Below are 22,816 nucleotides of genomic sequence, written 5' to 3'. Positions count from 1 at the left end.
AAGAATAAACTCTAGAAAATCTTACTTTCGAGAACAGAGAAAATATTATTGGATAAATCCTCCTTTTTAAACACTATTTTTAATATTAATTTAAAATTCCAATGAATTTAGCCAATATAATCGGAGCGACGATAAGAAAAAAAAACTACAATATAAAAAACGATAAAAATGGCAAATGAGAAAAGAGACCCGATTTTTCTTCTTATATTTTTTGTCTTTAATGATAAAATGATGGGCTTATTTGCCATCTAACCAAATTTAGAAGTGAAATTAGGTAGATAACATTGATTTTCACATAATGAAGAATCTAACATTTACACCCAAAATTAGCCGGTTATACCTTTTCTACTTACAGTTACCCGGTAAACATGACGTATCACAAATAATATATGGTGAGGAGTGACTTAAAACTATGCCATATGAAAGAAAAAAGACATCCACGTTACACGTTTATTGACCACATACATATGTACGTAGTGTTCCATTCCATATCGCCAAAATATCAACATAGACAATACAATTTCATCAACGATCCCACAAATCTGAGAAGGAAAAGATGCTCAGATTGCTCTTTCTCGCCACTTCAATTGTAACACCGTCGTCTCGCAATAGATTTCAGAAGCGGAGATGATGTCCCCTTTGCAACGCACTTCGAAAGGGAGAATAAACTATGTGAGGGTATGTGATTCTTTAATGGACACGGAAAATTTTTGGAACTTAACATTATTAAAAAAAACTGACTTGCAGGTTTTACCGGTTGCAATAAAGAGTAATATGACAATATTATATTAAAAGCACAAGAAACAGTGAAAAAATAGGGCAATTGGTTAGTCAGTAAATTATTTTTTTTTTTTTGCGTTATACAGCTCAATTTCCCTAAAATGATTCGTCATTTAGGGTTTTTGCTTAATTCTATGAACATTCTATTGCTAAACCACCTACTTCTAGCTAATCTGAATATATATATATATATATATATATATATATATATATATATATGCGATCATATATGTATATGTAGAATTTTTCAGTTAACTACTAGAAGGATGCATGAGCATGATTCTTAATACGTCTTGATTTTCATCCAATAACATTTGGAGAAGTTGCTTCTGGGACGCAATGTCTCTTGTCAATGACAATCATGTTGCATATTTTAAGACACGTCATTAACTTGCTGGCTTCATTTTTAAAAATACTTTTGTTATCTGTAAGATTCTTGATAGCAGTAAACCACCATGTGTACTAAAAAAAAAGGGCAGTAAACCATACTGTACATATCTTTTTGGAAATAAGTATCGGTAGTAACAAATCAATCCTGGTATAATCAGATAAAAAGTAATAAAAATTAAAATAAAAAAAGAGGAATGAAAAGAAAGGAATAAAAGCGTGATTGCCGGGGGAGGAATGTAGCTGGGACTAGGACTACGATGGTCCGATGTATGGCCCCACTGCTTCGCTGTTTAATTATAAGGATAATTAATTTCACTAATCTTCTTAAGTTATGTTAGCTAATCCCATGTGCAGAGTACCCAACGTTTTGCTTTATTGTCAAAGGTTGATTCTGTTTACATTCGACAATTAATGTGTCTCATATCATGCATTGAGGTTTTGGTTTGATTACAAATTAAAAGTTATAACAAGATGAATGAATCGATACACTTTATGTCAATACAACAACCGACTATATGCCTGCACCTCAATATAAATAAATATATATATATATATATATATATATATATACAGAAAAAAGGGAGAGATTTTCTCTCTTAAACGAAAAGGTCCAACTTCTCTCATCCAACTTTTTCTAATCGGTTCTGTTTTTCTTCTGCTGATCAGAGATTGTGCGCTTGGTCGCCGGAGGCTTTCTCCTCTCCCTTTCCTCTTTTGCTTAGCTCTATTTCGCCTAGTGGTTATGTGGTTATGTGGTTATGTACTCGAGTTTCGGCGAGGCGACAAAGGGAGAGAGAGAGCAGAATTGTCTTTTAAGGGTGATCACTCGTTGGATCTAGTTTTCTTGTAGATCTGGTTGGAGTGCTTCAGTAATGGTGGCACGTGTTGACATTAGACTAACTCTCTCCTCTAGGTTGATGTGTTGGTGTATCTCGAAGAGTGTATCTTCATTGGGAGTGGTGTATAAAGCTCTTCTTCTCAATGTCTTGCGTCGACGAGTGGTTTGCGTTTACTCAAGGGAGACGACAGATGTGTTATGTCGATTTTTGCAAGAGGATCTCGAGGTCGTGTGGCTTATGTATCCTTGTGGGTTTGCTTCTGCATCTTTTGTGATGACTTGAAGAACTGTCGTGTATGGATGTGTCTTCACCGTCATTTGCAGTTTGCTCTTTCTTTGTTATCTTGTCTCTTGTTACTGGAATGAGTATGCTCTTGCCATTTCGCGAGTGGTTCCGCTTCGCTTGGCTTTCCTTCATTCTCCAGCAAGGTGAAGCTCCGAAGTGCATAGAGGACTGAATCATGTTCTTTTGTTTGGATCAGGATGTCGTGTTGTTGCTCTGATTTTGTCGATTCGATATATGTACGAATTGGAGCGAATTGGAGACCTGGTTGACAATCGTCATCCTAGTGCTTGGAGGGCTTATTGGTCGTCTGGGCAGATTATTCCTTTTTTGCAGGTTCAGAAGCGTTTGTTCCCGTTTTTCATCTATCACAACCCATTTGTTTCTCTGAGGAATATTGTGGTGGTCATTCGGCTTTAGACGGTGATGATCTCCTCTCCCTAAATCTAATTGGGGGCGGATTAAATCGATTATTTTGTTTTTTTTTTTGGGTAGGAAGATGGGAGGAAGCCTCCAAATTTTATTTAAACTAAAACTTCAAATTACAATCGAACTTGTCGTGGCTGTAACAGTCCATCGACATCCTCTCGTATCAAACTAACAAACCCACGCGGAACAACATCAAAACGATGAAACCCAAAAGGAAGAGAAAACGCAAGGTTAGCTAACCCATCAGCTAATCGGTTAGCTTCCCTATACACGTGAACAATTCAGACCAACCAGTCCCTCGTCAAGAAGCCATGGCACAATCGTACCAGGAAAGACAGTGGATGAGTATCTTCAATCCCTGTCGTAAGAAAACCCACCACCATTTTGGAATCAACTTCCACCTCCAGCCTCCTGATACCTTTCTCCCAAGCAATCACAAGGCCATAATAGACTCCCCACAATTCCGCCAGAGGCGCCGAGCACCTCCCTATGTTAAGCGCAAATCCACCGCACCACTCACCCTCACCATCACGCAACGCCCCTCCAGCCGACGCCAGTCCCGGGTTGCCATGTGATGCTCCATCAGTATTCAGTTTCATCCACCCCCCTCGAGGAGGCGTCCATCCTATCATTATCTCCACCCGTTGGACACGGACCCTGCTTTCCTCCTCTGTCCTCTTAGCACGCATCACTTCTCTAGCCAAGTTACGTAAAAATTTAACTCTATCCCTCCAAAGCCTATTAACTCCAAACACATTCCCACACCTCCACTTCCATCCCCACCACACGCCCAGAGCAAAAGTCGTGGCCCAAGGAATCTCATTCTCAGCATCATTATCATACAGGTTTCTGTATAGCCACTCAAGCAATGACATCGAGAAGAAGGCCTGTCTCTTCGTACTTGGTACGAATCTACTCCAAATTGCCTCCATTGCAGGGCAGTCTCTAAGCACATGTAAGATCGTCTCAACTCCTCCTTTGCATACTTGGCACATATCAGTTCCACTGAGATGTCTCCTATATCTCTCTGCATTTGTCATTATTGCCTGATTCCCAACTAGCCAAAGGAACACTCTAACTCTTTCTGGAGCCACCACACGCCACATGCTTTTAAACAAGCTTTCCATCTGCTGTCTTGGAGTATTATCCCTTGTTATTAAGTCATACGCAGATTTAACTGTAAACTGTCCATTTGGACCTTCTCCCCACGCTAGCCGATCTTTCACTCCACTCACAGTGTCCACAACAACTGCCACAAGCTCAAGCCTTTTCTCGTTAGTTATATAGGGAGATATTCTGGAGAGATCCCACCCCCCACCATCAAACCACAACTCCCTAGCTGTTGTGTTTTCATATCCCTCTGGAAGATCTCCAAGCACTTCTCCCATAAGAGGTTCCCGTGAAAGCCACTTATCTGTCCAAAATTTGATGTCTCTTCCATTGCCAATAACCCAACTATGCCCCTTTGCAACCACCTCCCTGATTCCCATTACTACACTTCTCCATGTAGAAGACACGTTCCTACCCGCAACCATCCAAGAAGAGTCATGCATATCACCCACTGAATACTTGCTTCGTAATACCCTAGCCCATAAACCATCTTTATCATTCAGTAGACGCCATCCTACTTTCGCTAGCAACGTTTTATTCATATCTCTCGACACACGAATCCCAAGACCACCATCAGCTTTCGGTCTGCAGACTCTATCCCAAGAGATCAAATGTTGGCCACTACCCCACACAAAGCTTCTTGATAAGCTATCTAACTTGTCCAATGTACTAACTGGCATATGTATCGTGCTCATGGAGTGCACTGGTATGGATGCTAAGACGGCTTTGGTCATGGTTTAACTTCCTGCTAAGCTTAGAGTTTGTTTCTTCCATCCTGATAAACGTGATGCTACCTTCTCAAGGACCTCTCCAAATGTCTCCTTGTTGATCCTTTTCTGTAAAATTGGCATCCCCAGGTACTTCCCCAGTTCCCTTGTTGATGAAATACCACTCTCTCGGCTTATCAATTCTCCTCTCTCTCGAGTAACGTTACCAGAGAAGAAGATTTTCGACTTTGGGAGACTCACTTTTTGACCGGAGGCTCTACAGAATGTCTCCAACACATCTCTTATCACTCGGACCTGCGACACTGAAGCCTCTGCAAAGAGGATTAAGTCATCTGCAAAACAGATATGAGTAAGCTGCGGTCCACCTCTAGACAACTTTATAGGTTTCCATTTTTTATCCATCACCGCTCTATCTATCATGTGACAGAGCCGCTCCATACACAGCACGAACAAGTACGGAGACAAAGGATCTCCCTGTCTAAGTCCTCGTGAGGGCTTGAACGGATATGTTTTCTCACCATTCCACAATATGCTCATCGAGGGACCAGATACGCACTCCATAATCCTTCCAACCCAACCCTCAGACAAGCCTGCTGCTCGTAACGTATCCTCCAAGAAATCCCATTGCAACCTGTCGTAAGCTTTCTCCAAATCCAGCTTGAGTAACATCCAACCTTTTTGACCCTTCTTCTTTCTCATCGAGTGAACAGCCTCTTGAACAACCACAATGTTATCTGCACTCAATCTGCCTGGGATGAAACTCGACTGAGCAGGACCTATCAGCTTTTTCATAACTCCCTTTAGTCTCCCAACCATAGCTTTCGTTATAATTTTAAACAGCACATTGCAGAGGCTAATAGGACGAAACTGTGTAATACTTTCCGGTTTACTCACTTTCGGTATCAACACTACAAGAGCATCATTCGTACTCTCCGGCAACTTCCCAACCTCAAAAAATCGAAGAATAAAACTAATCACCGAAGGTCCCACAGTCTCCCAGCACCTTTGATAAAAAACTGGTTGAAAACCATCAGGTCCTGGAGCCTTGAAACTACCCATCTTTCTTACAGCTATCTCCACTTCTTCAGCAGAGAAAGGTCTGTTCAAAGAAGTCTGCTCCTGACTCGTAAGCCGCACAAAACCGCTCATCGGTAGACTCTGTACTTCAGTATCCACATTCTCCAAAGAGTATAAGGTTTTAAAGTAGTTCACTGCAAGTTTCTCTAGCTCCTTTACGTCTGTTAACCACTGATTAGCATCATTTTTCAACATCTCCACTCGATTTCTTCGCCTTCTTATGACTGTGGACATGTGAAAGAACTTAGTATTTCTATCTCCATGAGCAACCCATTTCTCCCGAGATTTCTGAAACCAAATCACTTCCTCTTGCTCCAGGACTATTTCAAATTCCTTGAGTAGCTCACCCTCTTTCACCAGGAGTTCATCACTTAGGTCCTCCTCAATTTTCTCATGTATTTCTTTTATCTCCGTAACTAACTTCTCTTTTCTATGCTGAACATTACCAAACACCTCTTTGTTCCACTTCTTGAGTTTTAATCCCAGTCTCACTAGAGCTTCTCTGGTATCGATGTCTCTGTCCCAAGAAGCTGTTAATAATTCTTGAAACTCACTATGCTGCAGCCATGCCGCTTCAAAACGAAACGGACGTCGACATGCGTTCCCTTGGACCTCCGGTGTCAGCTGTAAATATAATGGAGCATGATCTGACGCCAAGAACGGCAGATGTGTTACTCTTGCCTCCTGCCATTTGAGTCTCGACTGGGCGCAGCATAAGACCCTATCCAACCTCTTTGCCACAAATGTACTCGCTGATTTCCCTCTCTTCCAAGTAAACTGATTCCCACTAAAACCCATGTCTATGAGCGACATATCATTAATCCAGTCACCAAAAGTTAAAGAGTCTTGAGACAGTCTCCCATTTCCTCCACTCCTCTCATCCAATCTCACAATTGTGTTAAAATCACCCCCAAGAATAACCGGTCCAATGGCCGTTCTAATAACATCCTCCAACTCCTGCCATAGACCACCCCGCCGACTCGGAGAAGGGGCAGCATATACAACGATCAAATTGATCACTTCTGTTCCACTTCCCACTCTAGCAAAAATGAACTGATCAGATGACTTTATCACCTCCAGCACTCCTATTTCCGACCTCCATAGTAACCACATGCCTCCACTCTGACCACATGCATCAACTCTAAATGAATTCTCGAAACCCAGCCCCTGACAAATTCGACCCGCAGCGACTCCACCAGCGTGCGTTTCGAATACAGCAAGAACATCTGTCTTGAATCTCTTCACCAGATATCGAATCGATCTGCGAAACTGAGGTTTATTTGCCCCCCGGCAATTCCAAAGAATGCACTTCATCAAATCTTTCTTATCAACTAACTGAATCACCGGGGCAAATCGTTATGCCTCCACACCCTTCGAGCTTTCCCCCTCACCAAGATCTGATCCATCTGTAATCAGGTTTTCCGTCGAAACCAACTGCTCCGGTATGTTTCTCTGATCCCTACCGTGCTCTAGTTTCTTCTCGCTCCCATCTCCTCCTCCATCTCCGGCGAAAACACCTCCTCGTCCTCCGATGTTCTCTTTTTCAACTCTCAATCTCTTTCCACTTAACGATAGGTTCATCTCTCCTCTAGCTGGCCCATAAACAAGGCCTCGCGTGGGCCCAGCAGGTTTGGGTTTCGGCCTTTGAAGATTTAGACTTCTCAAATTATTTGCCTTCTTCTCCTTAAGGCCTGGTTGGGCTTTCGACTGGTTCCCCTTGACCCCAGTTGCAGAAAACGCCATTACCTTCTCAGGTACTCTACTTGAACCTCCGACTTTTAGATTAACGATATTCTCATTCTCTTTATTTTCTCCCTCTCTCCCAACATCATCTCGTAGCTCCTCCAACTCCCCACTTCCTATTAAGCTCCCAAACCGATTCGACACATTAATCTTCTCTACGGAACCACCATTACGTACTTCCTTCATCTTATTCCCCATCATATCTCTCCCATCATTCCTCCTCGTAGTCCCTCCTGACTGTCTTTGTGGGTCAGTCTTTTTCCTCGTATGTCTTACTTGCGTATACTCCGTTTCCATTCCCACTGGTACAGTGGTCACATGTGTCGTGACCACTGGAATAGGCACAGAAACCATAGCTCGCTCCGTACTATTCCGTGGACATGTGTATACGAGATGCCCATACATGCCACACTTCGAACATATAGCAGATATTCCTTCATAAGATACGAAATATCTCTCTCCATTAATCAGCACTGACCCTTTCAAAGGCTTATTCAGATTCACCTCCACACAAATTCTCGCGAACCTAGCTCTTTCAAACTTCAGAGTTGTCAAGTCGACTTTGATCGGTCTTCCTAGCCCCTTAGCAATTCCCATCAGAATCGTCTTATGATAGAAATTCACCGGAATATGGGAGAGACGAACCCAAACAGGCGTGGTATCTATCTCATCATTCAGCGGACCAAACTCCGGAGTCCAAGCTTGCACCATAAGATAGCTCCCAAACGCCCTCCACGGACCATCAGCTAGCGCAGCCATATACTCCTCCTCCTTCTCAAAACGCACCATAAAGAACTGCCTAGGTAGATCCATGACATACATCGATCCTTTAGGTTTCCACAACTCCTTCAACTTTTGGGTTAAACTGAGGATAGGAACATTCCTTCCCAAAACCCTAACGATCATGCATCTCTTCCACAAACTATTCATGGCCTTCAGTACCTCCTCTCCTATCGTGATCTCCGGCTCTCCGTCCTCACCATTCGGGAACTCCAACGTCAATCTCGATTCCACAAACTCTTCAGCCACAACTTCCTCCGGAACTGGCATTCCTCCCTCACTACACCCTACGACTTTCCTTACCCACGAGCCTGGGACATCCGGTGGATCTCCCGGCGGTCTCTCCTTCCCCCCGATATCTTCCATAGTAGCATCTTGCACTTCCTCCCCCAAAACCCTAAAATCGCCTCCTAAATCGCCTCCTAAAACCCTAGCCTCCATTACACCAATAATCGATTATTTTGTTTGATTCAAAGTTGTAACTGATACCCTATTTTCAGTTTGGGTCGGTTATATTTGTTAATAAATATTAATTATATATATATATATATATATATATATATATATATATATATATATATATATATATAGAAATAGATGATAGAAAATCACTGCAACCATTAAGTCGTTTGTTTTAGCGTTTTTGACATTATTTTCTAAGGTTTTGAACGGTGTAGTAAGAGAAATACAGTTCCTCCGCGTATGCTTTCTTTCATTAAGATCACTATTCTTTTTTCTGTTGTTACCATTCAAACATGTCTTAGCGTTTTCGATATTATTGTCTAAGGCTTTGAACGGTATAGTGAGAGAAATGCAATTTCTCCGCATATGCAGTTCTCTTTTATTAAGTTCACTATTTTTTTTGTGTTTTTACCGTTCAAACATATGTTTTGGACTGATAGATCCACTTGATCCACACTTATACCGTTCGATCCGCTTGAGCCACTCTTGTTCCGCGATCTGTTTGATTCGCTAGATTCCTAACGCTTGGTCCGTTTTTCCCATTTGGGAGCTTTAGTTTCTCAATCTTTTGAGCAGTTTGGGTTGAGGTTGGTGCTCCTGTTGTAAGTTACAGCTTAAAGTTTTAATGAAAGTATTGTGCAGGAAAAAGATATCTAACCGATGGCCATGCTCAGTCCCATTATTCCTGACTCAATCATAGAGCCATTAATTACTATGCCCCTAGTTGACTTTGAGAGCCAAAAGTACGTATCGGTATGTAGTTTTCACATTGTGGTAATTAAACTATCCGGTTTGACCAAACAAAACGGTAGTACCTTTTAGAGTGCTGAAACATTCCTCACCTGGTTTTATAGCGAATCAGAACAGCAAATATAATAATATGAAATCATTTTATAATGAAAGCCAAAAACACCAAATTCCAAATATCCATACAAAGAAGCAAACCCCGTAAATATTGCCCCAAACTTTTCAACCCAATTATTACGCAGAAGAAAGCGAACACAATAACGAAGATACAAGTATTATGTCTTTTTCTTTTACTCGAGTAAAGATATAATAAAGATAAGGTGGTTTCCAAGTTTTTCTGCGAAGATGCCGAACCGCCTTGGCCGCTCCGCCGCAATGAACGTCTGTCTTACATTCTGGACTTGGCCACCACAAGGCTAGTCCCTTCGCCCATTCCAGCAGCTCCCGGCCTCGTCCAGGTCTCTTTGAATTGTTCCTCGGTAACACCTACATGCCAAAACACATCATTTGAGGAAATGAAAAAAAAAGCTTATACTTGGATGCATAATGAAACGAGCGAACGGTAACTGCATGCATAATGTTATGTAAAAGTCAGATTTTTTCTTACTAATCAAGGCATTTTAAGTATCTACAGTGACTATTATATATGTTCAATAGAAGAGATCACTTGTCTCGACCAACCGGACGAATCTTCAACAACTGAATTATTATGATTGGGCGATCTAAAAATATGTAACATGTGTAAGCATCTTTTATTTATCCTAAGAAGTGGAAGATCTTAAGACTGAATCCAAAAACTATTTGTGTGCAAATTCCCCATACTATAAATAACTATTTCCCATCACAAACTCTAATTTATTTATTATAAAGTGTGTGAGCAAATTAAACAAAAAAAGTAATATTACCTTTGCCCATGGCTGCAGTGGAGGAGATTCCACCTTGGACGGTCTTAAGATAACGATCATAGTAATTAGCACCTGACCATTTCTGATGAGCCAATGTGTCAACCCCATTGCTCCTCTCTTCTCTCTGTATCCTCTCGACATAAGCCAGCATCCCTCTCCTCGCGTAATCCTTTGCAAACGTATCGACCACAAGAGCATCCGCATGGAAACCCGCAAGGGTTATAAACTGCCAGCAATAACCGAGCCTGGCGATTCGTGGAATGAACTCCATCATCTGCTGATCCGTCATACCAGAAGCGTCCCAGTTGAAGGATGGGGAGAGGTTGTAGGCGAGCATTACCTCTGGTGTCTTGGACTTGACTCCTTCTGCGAATTGGGTGCATTCGTTGAGGTCAGGGCTTGCGGTTTCCATCCAGATGAGATCAGCTATCTGTGCAAAGGCCCAGCCACGGACCACGGCTGCTGTGACCGAGCCTTGGAACCGGTAGAATCCTTCTCTGGTTCTGGGCAAGTCCCAGTCCCAGAAAAGATCAGTCACACCGAGTTTTGCTGCTAATTCTCGGCCTTGCTCGTTTGACAGGCAGTTCTCGTACCTGATTAGTCCAATGGGTTTCATTTTCATTAGCTAGTGTAAGACTGTACTTTTGATAAACATCAACATTGAAAAGTTTCTTTATAAATAGGAATAAGATATGCCCATTAGATACGAATATTGTTTGTGAAAAACCTTAAGAGCATGATTAACTCCGGTCTCTTACCTGGGTTTATTAACTCATGATTTGACACTTTTTTAAAAACATTTTTTGGCTAAGAGACGGCTCTTAGAGCATGATTATCTCCACCTCTTAAAAGGGTTCTTAAGAGGTGAGACCCACAAAAAACTTAAGAGTTGGCTCCTAAAAACATGATTATTGCGGGGTTCTTAGCGGAATATAAGAACCCGTCTCTTAACTTTTAACTAAAAAAACTAAGAAAGAACCCTCCAATAATCATGCTCAAAACCCTTTCTCTAAGAGCTTGGTTCTTGCACTGTTTGCGGGCCCCACTGACACGTGCGGCCCACGATTGGTTAGTTTTTAATTTTTTTTTTTTTAAATCAGAAAAAAAAAAATTAAGTTAGGGCAGAATTATCGGAGGATATAAGTGGGGTTTTTAAGTTGGAGGTCCCACCTTTTGTGTTAAAAACGGTGATAGAAGAGGTTAAACAATGATCGACTTTGGTGCAATTCTTGCACTGTTCGCGGGCCCCACTGACACGTGGCGGCCCGCGATTGGTTCGATTTCTAATTTTTTTTTTAATCAGCAGAAACAAAAAAAAAATTAAAGATCGACCTATGAAACCGTGCAGCGATAATCATGGTCTTAGGGTTAAAGATGCTCTTATATATCTTATTTAAGAGACGGTTCTTAACTTTGTAACTAGCGCACCAAAATAATTATTTAGTTGGTAAACTTAAATCTAACTAAATTTTGTATTTGAGATTAAATACTACCGCTTCATTATTTGATTATCATAACTAGAACCTACACAAAACCAAATTCTTAATTTGGGTAAAATTGTTAGTTTTGATAAATAGTTTCAAACTAGAAGTCTATAACAGTTAACCAAAGATATATGATATTTTCGGATGTACTACTAAAATTCTTATTCATTACCTTGCATGGTTTAGCCACTCGTTCACTCTCCGGCTCTTCTCATTCTCACTTAGGTTCATGCGCTTGAGAGCCTCCACGACAGCGTCCGAGAAAGTCATGAGACGAGCTGAGCTAAGCCATTGATCCTCAATCGCTTGCAACGCTGGACCATTATTGCCTACAGCCATTCCCTCGGCCAGAAGCGAGGACAAACTCTTGCCTCTAAGACTCGGGTTAGTGACACCGAGGATGAACTGATGGTCCCTCGAGTCAATGTTCGACTGGATCAAAGTAGCCGCCACCGCATCCGTTCTAGCGACCAGAACGGTCTCTGTGCCCATCACATCGAACTGGAGCCGAGCCGCGACAAGGCGGTTAATGTGTTCACTTACCGCCACGAGGACTTTTCCGGCCATGTGGCCACACTTCTTGGTGACGGAGGACTGGTCCTCGATGTGGACCCCAGCTGCGCCTCTCTCGACGAAGAGCTTACAGAGTTTGACGGTGGCGGTAGTGCCACCGAAACCGGTGTCTCCGTCGGCGATGATGGGCTTCAAGTAGTCCACAAACGGAGTTTTTGCTCTTTCTTCTCTGCTCATGCTCATTCTCGCCTCCCTCTGTTTTCTGCGAGAGAGACGTATCGATGCTGTAATTAGATAATTACTAGGGTCGGCCCGCCCTACGGGCGGGATTTACTTTACTTGTGATCTACGTTATTTTTTTTAATGATTTTGTGGTTTTTGTTTTAGGTTTGCATTTACAAAAAAAATGTGTATAATATACTATAAAAAAGATCATATTACAACACATAAATAGTATCAGAAAAAATGATATCAATTTTTTGTAACACTTATTAATAAATGATACAGAATATTTGTTTTAACACTAATTATTGTAACTGATTGACTTATATTTTTCTATATTAGTCTTTGTTAAGCAAGTGAAGGTCAATTAAAAGATATATTATATTTTCATATACATGAAAATATGCAATTTACTCTAAACTAAAAATGATTTTAATTTTTACTGTTGTTTCTGTTGTTCTTATTAGAAATCAAAAGTTTGTTAAATTAATAAATAGCTTTTATTTTTTTTTCAAAAATGTAACTATTTTACATTTTTTGTGTGTTATATTTTTATTATAAAAGTAAGTAAATAAAAATACTTGCAATACAGTTGATACAGTTGATACATAAATTATGAATTATTTTTTGTTCTTATATATTTGTTTTGAATACGTTGATACACTTTTATATATTTCTATAAAAGTTTGGATGATATGGTTTATTTGATAAATGTTTTAGTTGAATAAACTTTTTTAACTAACTTTAGATAACTTGAAAAAGGTAAGGAAATGCAAGAGTCATGTTTCATGGTTGAATTTCTATGTTTATAATAAAAATATTTTGGACATCTCTCAAGGATTTTATTCGTACCGTAAATTTTTGAGGGTATAATTAATTAGCTACAAATTGCGTTCGTATTGTTCTTCTTAGACCAAGTAGTATTCATGTAAAGACCACCTTATTTTCCTCCAGCACTTTTCCAGTTCAGCCATGTCGTTGTGCCAGTGATGGCAGACCATATTTTGGTACCAGTTCAGCCATATCCCTTCCCCTTTTCAAGCTTACCTGTGCAAAGCAATAGCAAAGCATAACGATAAAGTGTATAAAAAACACTTTGACACCAGCATCCTTTAATATTTTGGTACTGAATGAACACATCTAAAATAAAATAAGCACTTATGTATATAAACAGATTGAACAAAACAGACGTTTTAAGATAACAAACACCATTTTAATATGCTTTACGACATTAGACACGCTCTTCTAACAGAAGTAAAACTGATACAAAGTATCACAAAAAGAAAAATAATAGCTCAATAAAAGCTAAATGAAAAGAGTTACCTTTGACATCCATTCAGTGTCTTCTTTCACTCCATCGATGTTGAGACAAAGCTAAAACATAAATATCCATGCGGTGTTAGAACAGAGCCTCTTTGATATAAATCAAACCGCACAATTCACCAATAGCTCGTGGCCATTCAGCTTCAGGAATAGCAAGCTTCTCACATATCTCAACAGGAACTGTGTAAATACTAAGTCCAGTCACAAAAATGCTACTTTCTCTTTTATATACCCTGAAACCCCACAAAAGAGAATGATAATAGCAAAATTAATGACAAAACCGGCTTCATATTATTTATAATGTCCCGCACATCATCAAAAGCTTCAAACCTCATGATAAATAACATAGATTTGACCCACAAAAACACTCTATAAGAATTGAACCGGAGCTTCAAGTCGACCCAGGAAAGAGAGAAATATTACCATCAGCTGCATAGTTCATGAGCTCTCCCGCTTCCTGCCGCACGCACATTTATTAACTTAGACATTTCTGCATCAAACAGCACAAACACACCCCAGTCTATCGCATCCGAGATGGTCATCTCCCCACGGTACCTACAAATAGTTTATGTTGCTAAGGTTTTAGGTCTGATATGTTGGTAAGGAATAAAAGTCCCTTTTTAAGGAATAAAAAAATCTACAGCCTGAAGTAGAACGTATTAATAGGCGTCTACAAATGAACGAATGTGAAAACCATAAGCATTAGGAAAGATATAGGCAATGTACCTGAGGTTTAGAGTTGACCACATAGGTGTTGAGCTCTGACACTGTTACTGTTTCTATTTTATTAACACCACCATATTTGATGGAACTTGTGGAAGAGGCTAACTCACCATTACCAAAGCTACAAAAAAACAGCCGTATTTTTCTCAAGAATAAATTGTTAAAGCTAGAGCAAACTACCTGGATATGAAGGTGTCACTGTCACTTGTTTCTTTGTCAAAGTAAATATAAATGTGTACCAAAAGTTGCATTTAGGAAAAGCCAGCCTGCAAGTTGTAGGAGATCCATGAAAGGTGAAAGTGGCATTGCAAAAGTTGGCTGTGGAATTCAAATGAAGGAGGTTACCTACCATGAACTTAGGGTCATTACTGGTAGCGACATCACCTCATGCTCCACATCCACGCCCAATAACTTCTGGTTGGCTTGAGCGTAAAAAAACACTCAGACAATATGTTGTAGAACTGCAGTGAAGTTAAGTTACATGTTAAAATGAGCAGAAAAAATTAGCAAACACTGAGATGTAATGAAACAGGAGAAGAATCGATCTCAAAATGATATTGTAGATTTATAAAAAACGCCAAACACCAAATTCAAAGCTTTTCTATATCTTAGACTATTCAATCTTCTTTTTTTAGATCTTGAGGAAAAAATTACAGTTGACTCAAGCATTCATGATGGTTATCTTTCTACTTGTGGTGATAGTGAAGAAAGGAGGAAGAAGATTTAAAGAAACGATTCCTGTCCGTAACGATCGTCGAGTCTATTTGCCCATTCATGCAGGAGTTAATAAAACCGCTAATGCCAACGATTGCAGTCTGTGACGCTTCCAGATTCACATAGCCGGTGAAAAGAAATCTAGACGATTCAACACGGAACGACGGCTCCCACCATAGACTGGCCGTGACTAATCGTCTCTCAGAAACTCCAAGGTGGATTCCATAAGGGTCGCCTGAAACAGATGAACAAATCAAAACAAAAGCAACAAACGTCTGCGATCATCGAATGCTCTAGCAAATCGTGGGTGATTAAATCACGCATTGAAATTCAAAGCCATAACTCGTACCGTTTCCGAAAGTGAGAAGAAGCTCAAGCAGCGATTACATCTACCCGGCCGCGAAAACACCTGATTCTAGAGCCCAAACACGTAACACACGGAAACAGATCGAAGCCCATCAAACGGGAATTTTAATGAAACGATGAGTTTTAGTTAGAGAGGACAGGTGTCAGCTCTAGGATGCATGAATTAGTGAGCTGGAATCCTAGGTGGACACTCTGGGAGAGAAGCAATCCCTACTTTATATATAAAGATTATCCTAGTGTTAATAAAACACACCTAAATGTCTAACATTATCCATTGGATTTAATGGTCTAAAAATGTATTTTTGGGATTAAAACAGGCTGCATGCAACGTTACAAATCTAACGATCAAAACACTTCACACTATCCATAACTGATTTCGGTAATGGTCTCTTAATATATTTTTGAATGCTAAATAGGCCGATTGGTCCAAATTTAATATTTCCTTACCGAAGAAAATAAGTATTCTATCATGTTATTTCCAAGAATTCACATTGTAAATTTGATCTCAACTAGAACGTGTATAAACTATAGTTTGACAGACGATCAAATTATCGTAAGACGTGGCAACGTAAATCCTCGAAAGAAGCAATTTCGTAACCAAGACACCGAAAGCCATAAAATATAATTACTTAACTATTTTTGACACGAGCTATCCGCGACCAGAGTTCACACTACATTAACCTAACAGAGAGAAAATTTTCACGCTATTTTCTACGTTCAGAACTTACTCCCATAGCCCATTGGGTTTTAATTTAATATAATTTGGTATTCAAAAAAAAAAGAAAAAAAAAAAGAACTTACTCCCATACCATGCAGCAAATATCAAGGTTGTAGTAGTGAAGAAACTTATATACCATCAGCCATAGTACAATTACAATACAATATTTTATTAGTAACCAAAATTACCTGTCATGGTACTGCTGAGCGAAGAAGAGATGTTCGACTTTGTTAGGAACGGTATCGTATGGATAGTCAGCAAGATCCGGACCAGGCTCGTTAGTGGAGGTGTGAGTAGACGAGCACTGCCAACCAGAGACATAAATGGTGTCCAAATGTTTAGCCATCATTGTCACCTGAACAGGGTCCAAGGCACCAAACGTGCGAGACGCCGTGCCGTTGGCTTGGTGACTCTTGAGCGTTCTCCACAGCTTCTTAGCCATCTCGTTCGAAGCATAACCTTGCTTGAGATGGCCACGTAGAGCCACCACGTCACGGGCCGTGTAAGGACGCCTTGTTAGCTTGAACCTCTCTGAGCTCCACCAAGTCTGCACTTCCGCAACTTCCGCCTCGAATCTCCCTTCCTCTTCCATGATCTGATATATCATTCGCAATGGACTTAGCCAATGTTGTTAACCTACATAATTAAATAACTAAAAATATCTTAACGGAACATTGATGAGGTGATTTAGTGTTGCTATACCATAGAGGGGACAGAGAAAGATGCAGCCATGGCTTCAAATTTTATGAATTGGAAATGATTTTTCTTTTAAGGACTTATGAAAGTAGAGAAACTTCAAGCATGTTGCTCTTCTTTCCTTTCTTCCCCTTATATACTAGTTTCTGAATTAAAAAAAATATTTTAAAATAAAGTATTTAAAACTATTTTACTGAAAAAGTTACTTGTGCTGGTGTATATGTCTTTCTCTAGTTGGCTTAAATTTTTGTTTTCTCAAAACTTGAATAATTGTGACACGTACGAGTGAATTATGGCAGAACCGAATTATCATCAGACATCCTTTATCGTCTCTTTCTGTTGATCTCATTCTAGAAAACAAATCTGAAGTGTATATAGTTTAGTGCGAACCAGAGTTGCACAAGGATTTAGGATACAGTTACGGTCAGATATATGTGCTGGTCCATGTAAGTATGCATTGCCTAAGATCTTGTTGCCATATGATCTAATAATCAGTTAAGCAATAATCACAAACTTCATCGGAAAGAGTATATCTGTCGGCAAAGTGGGTGTAATTAATTAACTAACAAAGAACAAAAATTTCTTACGTTATATTAGTCTTCCAGAGAATTCTATACATGCACAATTGCTTCAAACGTGTCGTCTTACCAACCTCACACGTTTTTGATCAATAAACTTGCAAAATGTAGATCAGTTTTACCATTCTCATTATGGTAAAACTGATCTACATTTTACAAAAATTTCTTACGTTATATTAGTCTTCCTTTTTCGTATAAAACACATTATATTACATCTTTGTGAAATCCAAGTTCAATCTCTTAGATCCATGCACTATCTGGACTAGCCATTGCTAATTCATGCTGCTAGGTCTCAATAAATTCGATATTGATGTTTGAAGATATGAACTAAACATTCTCATTCGATTAAATTTTTCTAAGTGCTATTTGGGTTCTTTTTCTTTTACCAAAAAAAAATACTGGTACTTATTGTATAAATGGGTAAACTTTTTAAAATCGTACCTTTAACGTGGGAAAAAAGTTTCAAAACAAATAGTTATGTTTCCCGAGGAAAAAAGATAAACCCTATCTTGCTTTGAATGGATTTGCACATTGCATGCGACTTGGCAATCCTATCTTTCCAATTTGGATGTTGGCATTTTCTGGTATTTGCTTATAAAAATAATAGGACTAATTATACAGTTTGACTTGACTTAAAGGAAACGGGTTACTGAAAAAATTTATTAAAAAAAAAACAAATAGAAACCGGGAATTCTGATCTTAACTTAAACCAGACTCGAGTATTTGTAACAAAACTGGGATGTTTTGCTTATAATTTATAAATATGATGTTTTGCTTATAATTTATAAATATTATTTTAACCATCAGATCGGATATATCTTATATGGGAGGAAGTAATATGTTAGAGCGATTTAAGTACTTATCACCGGTCGTTGATGAAATCAGGACGCTACTTGGTCGCGGCGGGGACTACGTCACTATTAACAGATAAATTATTTTCTCAAGGGAAAATCGAATTATATAATGACAACAGATTTTATATTGCAACTTGCACATTGGAAGGTGTGCCACAGGATGGGCTTTTACGATTAGAACTCTGTCAATGATATTAGCTCAATAACACATTCGGATTTAGCCATTCGATGAACCTCAAGCCAACACATGTATCAATATAACATACATGTTCAAATACTTCACGAGATTACGAATACATTTCAGTTACTTTGAAATTTTATTAATAGATGTGCTTATAGACTTTTATTTTAGGCATCTATCTTTTGGAATTGTTATATAATCTTTTCGTGTTGCTGCCTTTTCTTTACTTTTTTCTGGAGGATCAAAACAGTTGTCTACTTGCCTGCTCAAGATAATATCTTATCAATGCAACTAGCAATATGAAACATAGAGAAAAAAGATAGTCATCCAGCGACCAAAAGTTAGGGCCATGAAGGAACGAGTTAATGGTGGACAAAAAAATAACTAGAATAAAAATCGGTCAATGGGTTTCAAACTTAAAGGCAACTTAGACAACGATTGGGACCCAATGGGCCTATTGACTGATCGCAAAGATTACCTAGGTAAGAACCGTCTCTTAAAACTATTATTTAAGAGCCGGTTCTTAGTCTTTTTAATTAAAAATTAAGAGTCAGATTCTTATATTCCGCTAAGAATCCCACCTTAAGAACCTTCCAATAATCATGTTCTCAAAGCATCATTATCCATGTATCTTAAGGGGTTCTTAGATGAAATTATGATTAAAAAAAGAAAAAAAGCAATTAAAACAAAAAAAAGCCTCTTAAATTGGAATAATAAGAGCATGATTAACCCACAACCCCACTTAGGATCTCTTAGTGATTATTTTAGTATTTAAATGTAATTAAGAACTTTAGTTAAGAAACACTTTGATTTTGTGCTCTAATGGGAGTCTCATATTTAGGGGTTCTTAATTTCTTTCATTCTATGCATTAAAACCTTATGATCCAAGCAAATTGCATCAACAACACCTCCATTAACTCTAGACACTAAAGCACATTGTCACTTGACTGTGTAGGAATGAAAGATAAGATACCTGGTGAAAGACCTCCCCTTCTTAGCGCAGAAGAAGATGGTTGCATAGCAGGAGATGGAGGGCCCATCGCTAATGAGGCCATTGATTGTGATGTCTTTTGCTTCTTACGTGATCCTGAAACGGCTGGACTCAAAGCATTATCATGAACGATCTGAGGAATGATGATAGGAGTTTCAAGGCTCTTAATCAAATGTTGTAGAATAAAAGATGTCAAATAAGTTCTAAGTGATTCTAAAGCAAAGGGAATGTAAGACCATGCTTAATCTAAATGCTATCAATGGGTGAGATGATTTTTGAATTAGAATGCTACTGAAAAGCAATAAAGGACAAAGCTTTCTTTCCTATGAGATAAGAGAACTCATGGGCTAAAGTAATTGACCTTGGGTGATCAAGTTTCAATCTAAAGGTGTTAACTTTCAACCAATCTATCTACCTTAGACCTAGACACCATCCTAAACAAACTCTATCTCTAGATGAATGTTCATTTACTAACATAACTCAAGCATCAAATCTCTTTGGTTGAATGTTATCTAAGTAATCATTAATCTCAAGTCTACTAGCCATCTTAACACCTTTAACAACAAATCTCTTTGCTAAATAATGTTAAAAGCTTAGGAGAGTTGGTTCAGGCATTTCATCAAACACCTTTCAGGTGTGAAATGCCTAGAGCTCAACTTTAGAGAGGCCAACTCTAAAATTGCATTAAAAGCACTCTACTAGCAAGGAACAAGATGGATCTATACTAAAACACCTTAGATCTAGCTTAATCACCCTTAGTCTCCCTCACCCATGAATCCAAAGATGACTACTCACTACTCTCCATGATGAGCCCAAGAATCAATGATGATTTGGTGCTAATCATGATTAGTGATCAAATTAATCAAGCAAATCACAAGAGAAAATGATCAAGATAAGATCTTTCACCTAAAAGTTCTTTGTTATTAGATAGAAAACCAGATCTCGAGACTTTAGGATTACAAGAGTATTTATATGTCTTTGGAAAACCTAATGGTTTCCATTAAAAATTATTAAAAGCCCTTAAAAACATTAAAATTCGACTAAGGTAAAGCGTCGACGCGGGTCGAGACGATCAGCACCAACCCGCATCACCTTCCCCGCGTCGGACCTTCGACGACACTCCTTCTTCGTGCGAGCGGGTGAGTGATCCCGCGCTGCTTCACCCGCGTGACTCCTCGAACAAAACCCTTCGACAACGCGGGTAGAGGAAGATGGGGATCACCCGCGTCGCCCTCCCTGCGTGAAGACTTTGATGATTCTTCTAGCTTGTGCGAGCGGGTAGTTGACCCCGCGTGATCCTTCCCGCGTGGCTCCTTCGAGTTGGTCTTTCGGTGATGCGGTCAAGTGGACTCGGGGTGCTGCAACCCGCGTGGCTCGCCTTATGATTGAAAAATCTCCATTCTTTATCTCTTTTTGGATCATAATGCTTCTAAACACCTCTGATTACTCCATAGGACACTCCATTACCTGATTGAGACATATGAATGCAATATGGATCCTAAAGATGCTAAACTCTTAATCTATATGATCATTATGTACAAAATGTAAGCTTAAAACAATGCAAATATGCAAGATATCAACTCCCCCAAACTTGTTCTTTACTTGTCCTCAAGTGACTTTGCAAGAACTCATAAGGGAAAGAGGTTTGAAGGTGGGAACTCATAGCCAAAAGTAACACTTCCTTACACTCAACTTAATATCCTAAAGAAACATAGCAAATAGCATGAGCAACTCTCTTATTATACTCTAGCTTCTCTAGGCCTATCAATACTCCTTATGCCTCTACACAAGTTGCAATACTCATCAACCAACAAGTTCTTTAAACCAGCACTCACATTGATTCACGCACACACACACACACATGGTGAGTTCTTACAAATGGGCACATGATCTCAATCATTTGGCTAGGTAAGCATGGTCTAATATGAATGAAGAGAAAGGTTCAAACGTCATCATTTCAAGGTGGCTATCACTCAAAAACAAGGAGCTTGATCATTATGCAAAATTTATCTAAGATTAGAAGCAACTCATGCATACATAGATTCATTCTCATCATTCTACCCCTTTTTGTTATAAGTAATCTCAAGTTCTACCCTCTTTATCATCATCTCAAAATCAAAATAAACCCCTCACATCACTCACCCAATGAACAACTCTATTTTTCTTTTGACTCAACCACTAGGAATTTTAACTAACTTTTTACAAGGTCTAACCCTTTTTCATTCCCTTCCCAACTTCTCTTTGATTCTTTTTCTTTTCTTTCTCTTTCTCACTTCTTTTTTTTTTATTAGGGGGAAGGTTCTTTATTGCATAATCAAGAGCTTCATATTTCCTTTTTATCCCTAGGGTTTTCTTTTCTATTTATACTCTTTTGCTCATCTCTCTCATCTTTCTCACTCCCCAAACCCAAGATATTGAAGTTTAGAATACACAAACCCCTCTCACCATTCCCAGATGCTAACTCATTGTGCTAGCAAGAGATGAGAATAAACCTATGTCGCCTCCAATACTCTCAAGATTTTGCACATGACAAACTATCAAAAGAGGCCTCACTCATGCAATTAAATGTTTAGTCTCAAAGAATGGCTAGGGTTGTAGGGTATGGAGTGCCATTTGGGTTAACAAAGATTGGTATATAAAGGAATAAGATAACCCAAATGTGTATGAGATCCATGATCAAGTATGCAAATGCTCATATGCAAGAGAGATTAAGTTCATTCAAGCCAAGTTCGGGTTGGAGCTGATCTCAAGAACAATGCCAACATCAAGCAAGCAAACAAGTTTCAAGAAGAGTTTTCAAGGCTCGAAGCGTGCAAGGTTTTCAAGAGATGCTTAAGCTACTTGATATGTTTAACTAGGATGTCATTTTGAGTTCTACACAAGGGTTCTTTGCAAGGCATTTTAAATCATTGTTCCCAATGCAAGTGAATGCAACCTATATGCTCTAGACTCAATCCTAAAAGTGCAAGTGATACAACTACATGTTTCTTTTTGTGTTTTTTTTTTTCAAATTTTTCAAAAAAAAATTTTTTTTGGTTTTTTCTATGCATATATGTATGTACAATGCAATGCATGAGACTCAAATCATGAAAGAAAACATGATCAAATACTTGATACCTCCCCCCAAACTTAGTTCACACAGTCTCTGTGTTAGGAAGTTGAAGGAGATATCAAAAAGAGA

General features: G+C 39.1%; 2 protein-coding genes across 2 annotated transcripts; both read right to left on the bottom strand.

The window, feature by feature from the left end:
- Positions 1–6,991: 6,991 nt before the first annotated feature.
- Positions 6,992–8,599, bottom strand: LOC106384248. The gene has a single exon (XM_013824243.2). It carries the CDS (start codon positions 8,597–8,599, stop codon positions 6,992–6,994), a length of 1,608 nt encoding a protein of 535 aa, XP_013679697.2.
- A 1,156-nt stretch (positions 8,600–9,755) lies between these two features.
- LOC106389063 (isocitrate lyase) lies at positions 9,756–17,067 on the bottom strand. Its single transcript, NM_001315846.1, is given in 5 exon segments — positions 9,756–9,853; positions 10,273–10,865; positions 11,929–12,531; positions 16,524–16,930; positions 17,038–17,067. Coding segments are annotated over 5 exon segments (1,731 nt in total).
- Positions 17,068–22,816: the final 5,749 nt, after the last annotated feature.

Source organism: Brassica napus, chromosome C5 (genome assembly GCF_020379485.1).
Source record: "Brassica napus cultivar Da-Ae chromosome C5, Da-Ae, whole genome shotgun sequence".
NCBI lineage: Eukaryota > Viridiplantae > Streptophyta > Magnoliopsida > Brassicales > Brassicaceae > Brassica > Brassica napus.
This window is presented reverse-complemented; position numbering and strand designations above follow the sequence as displayed.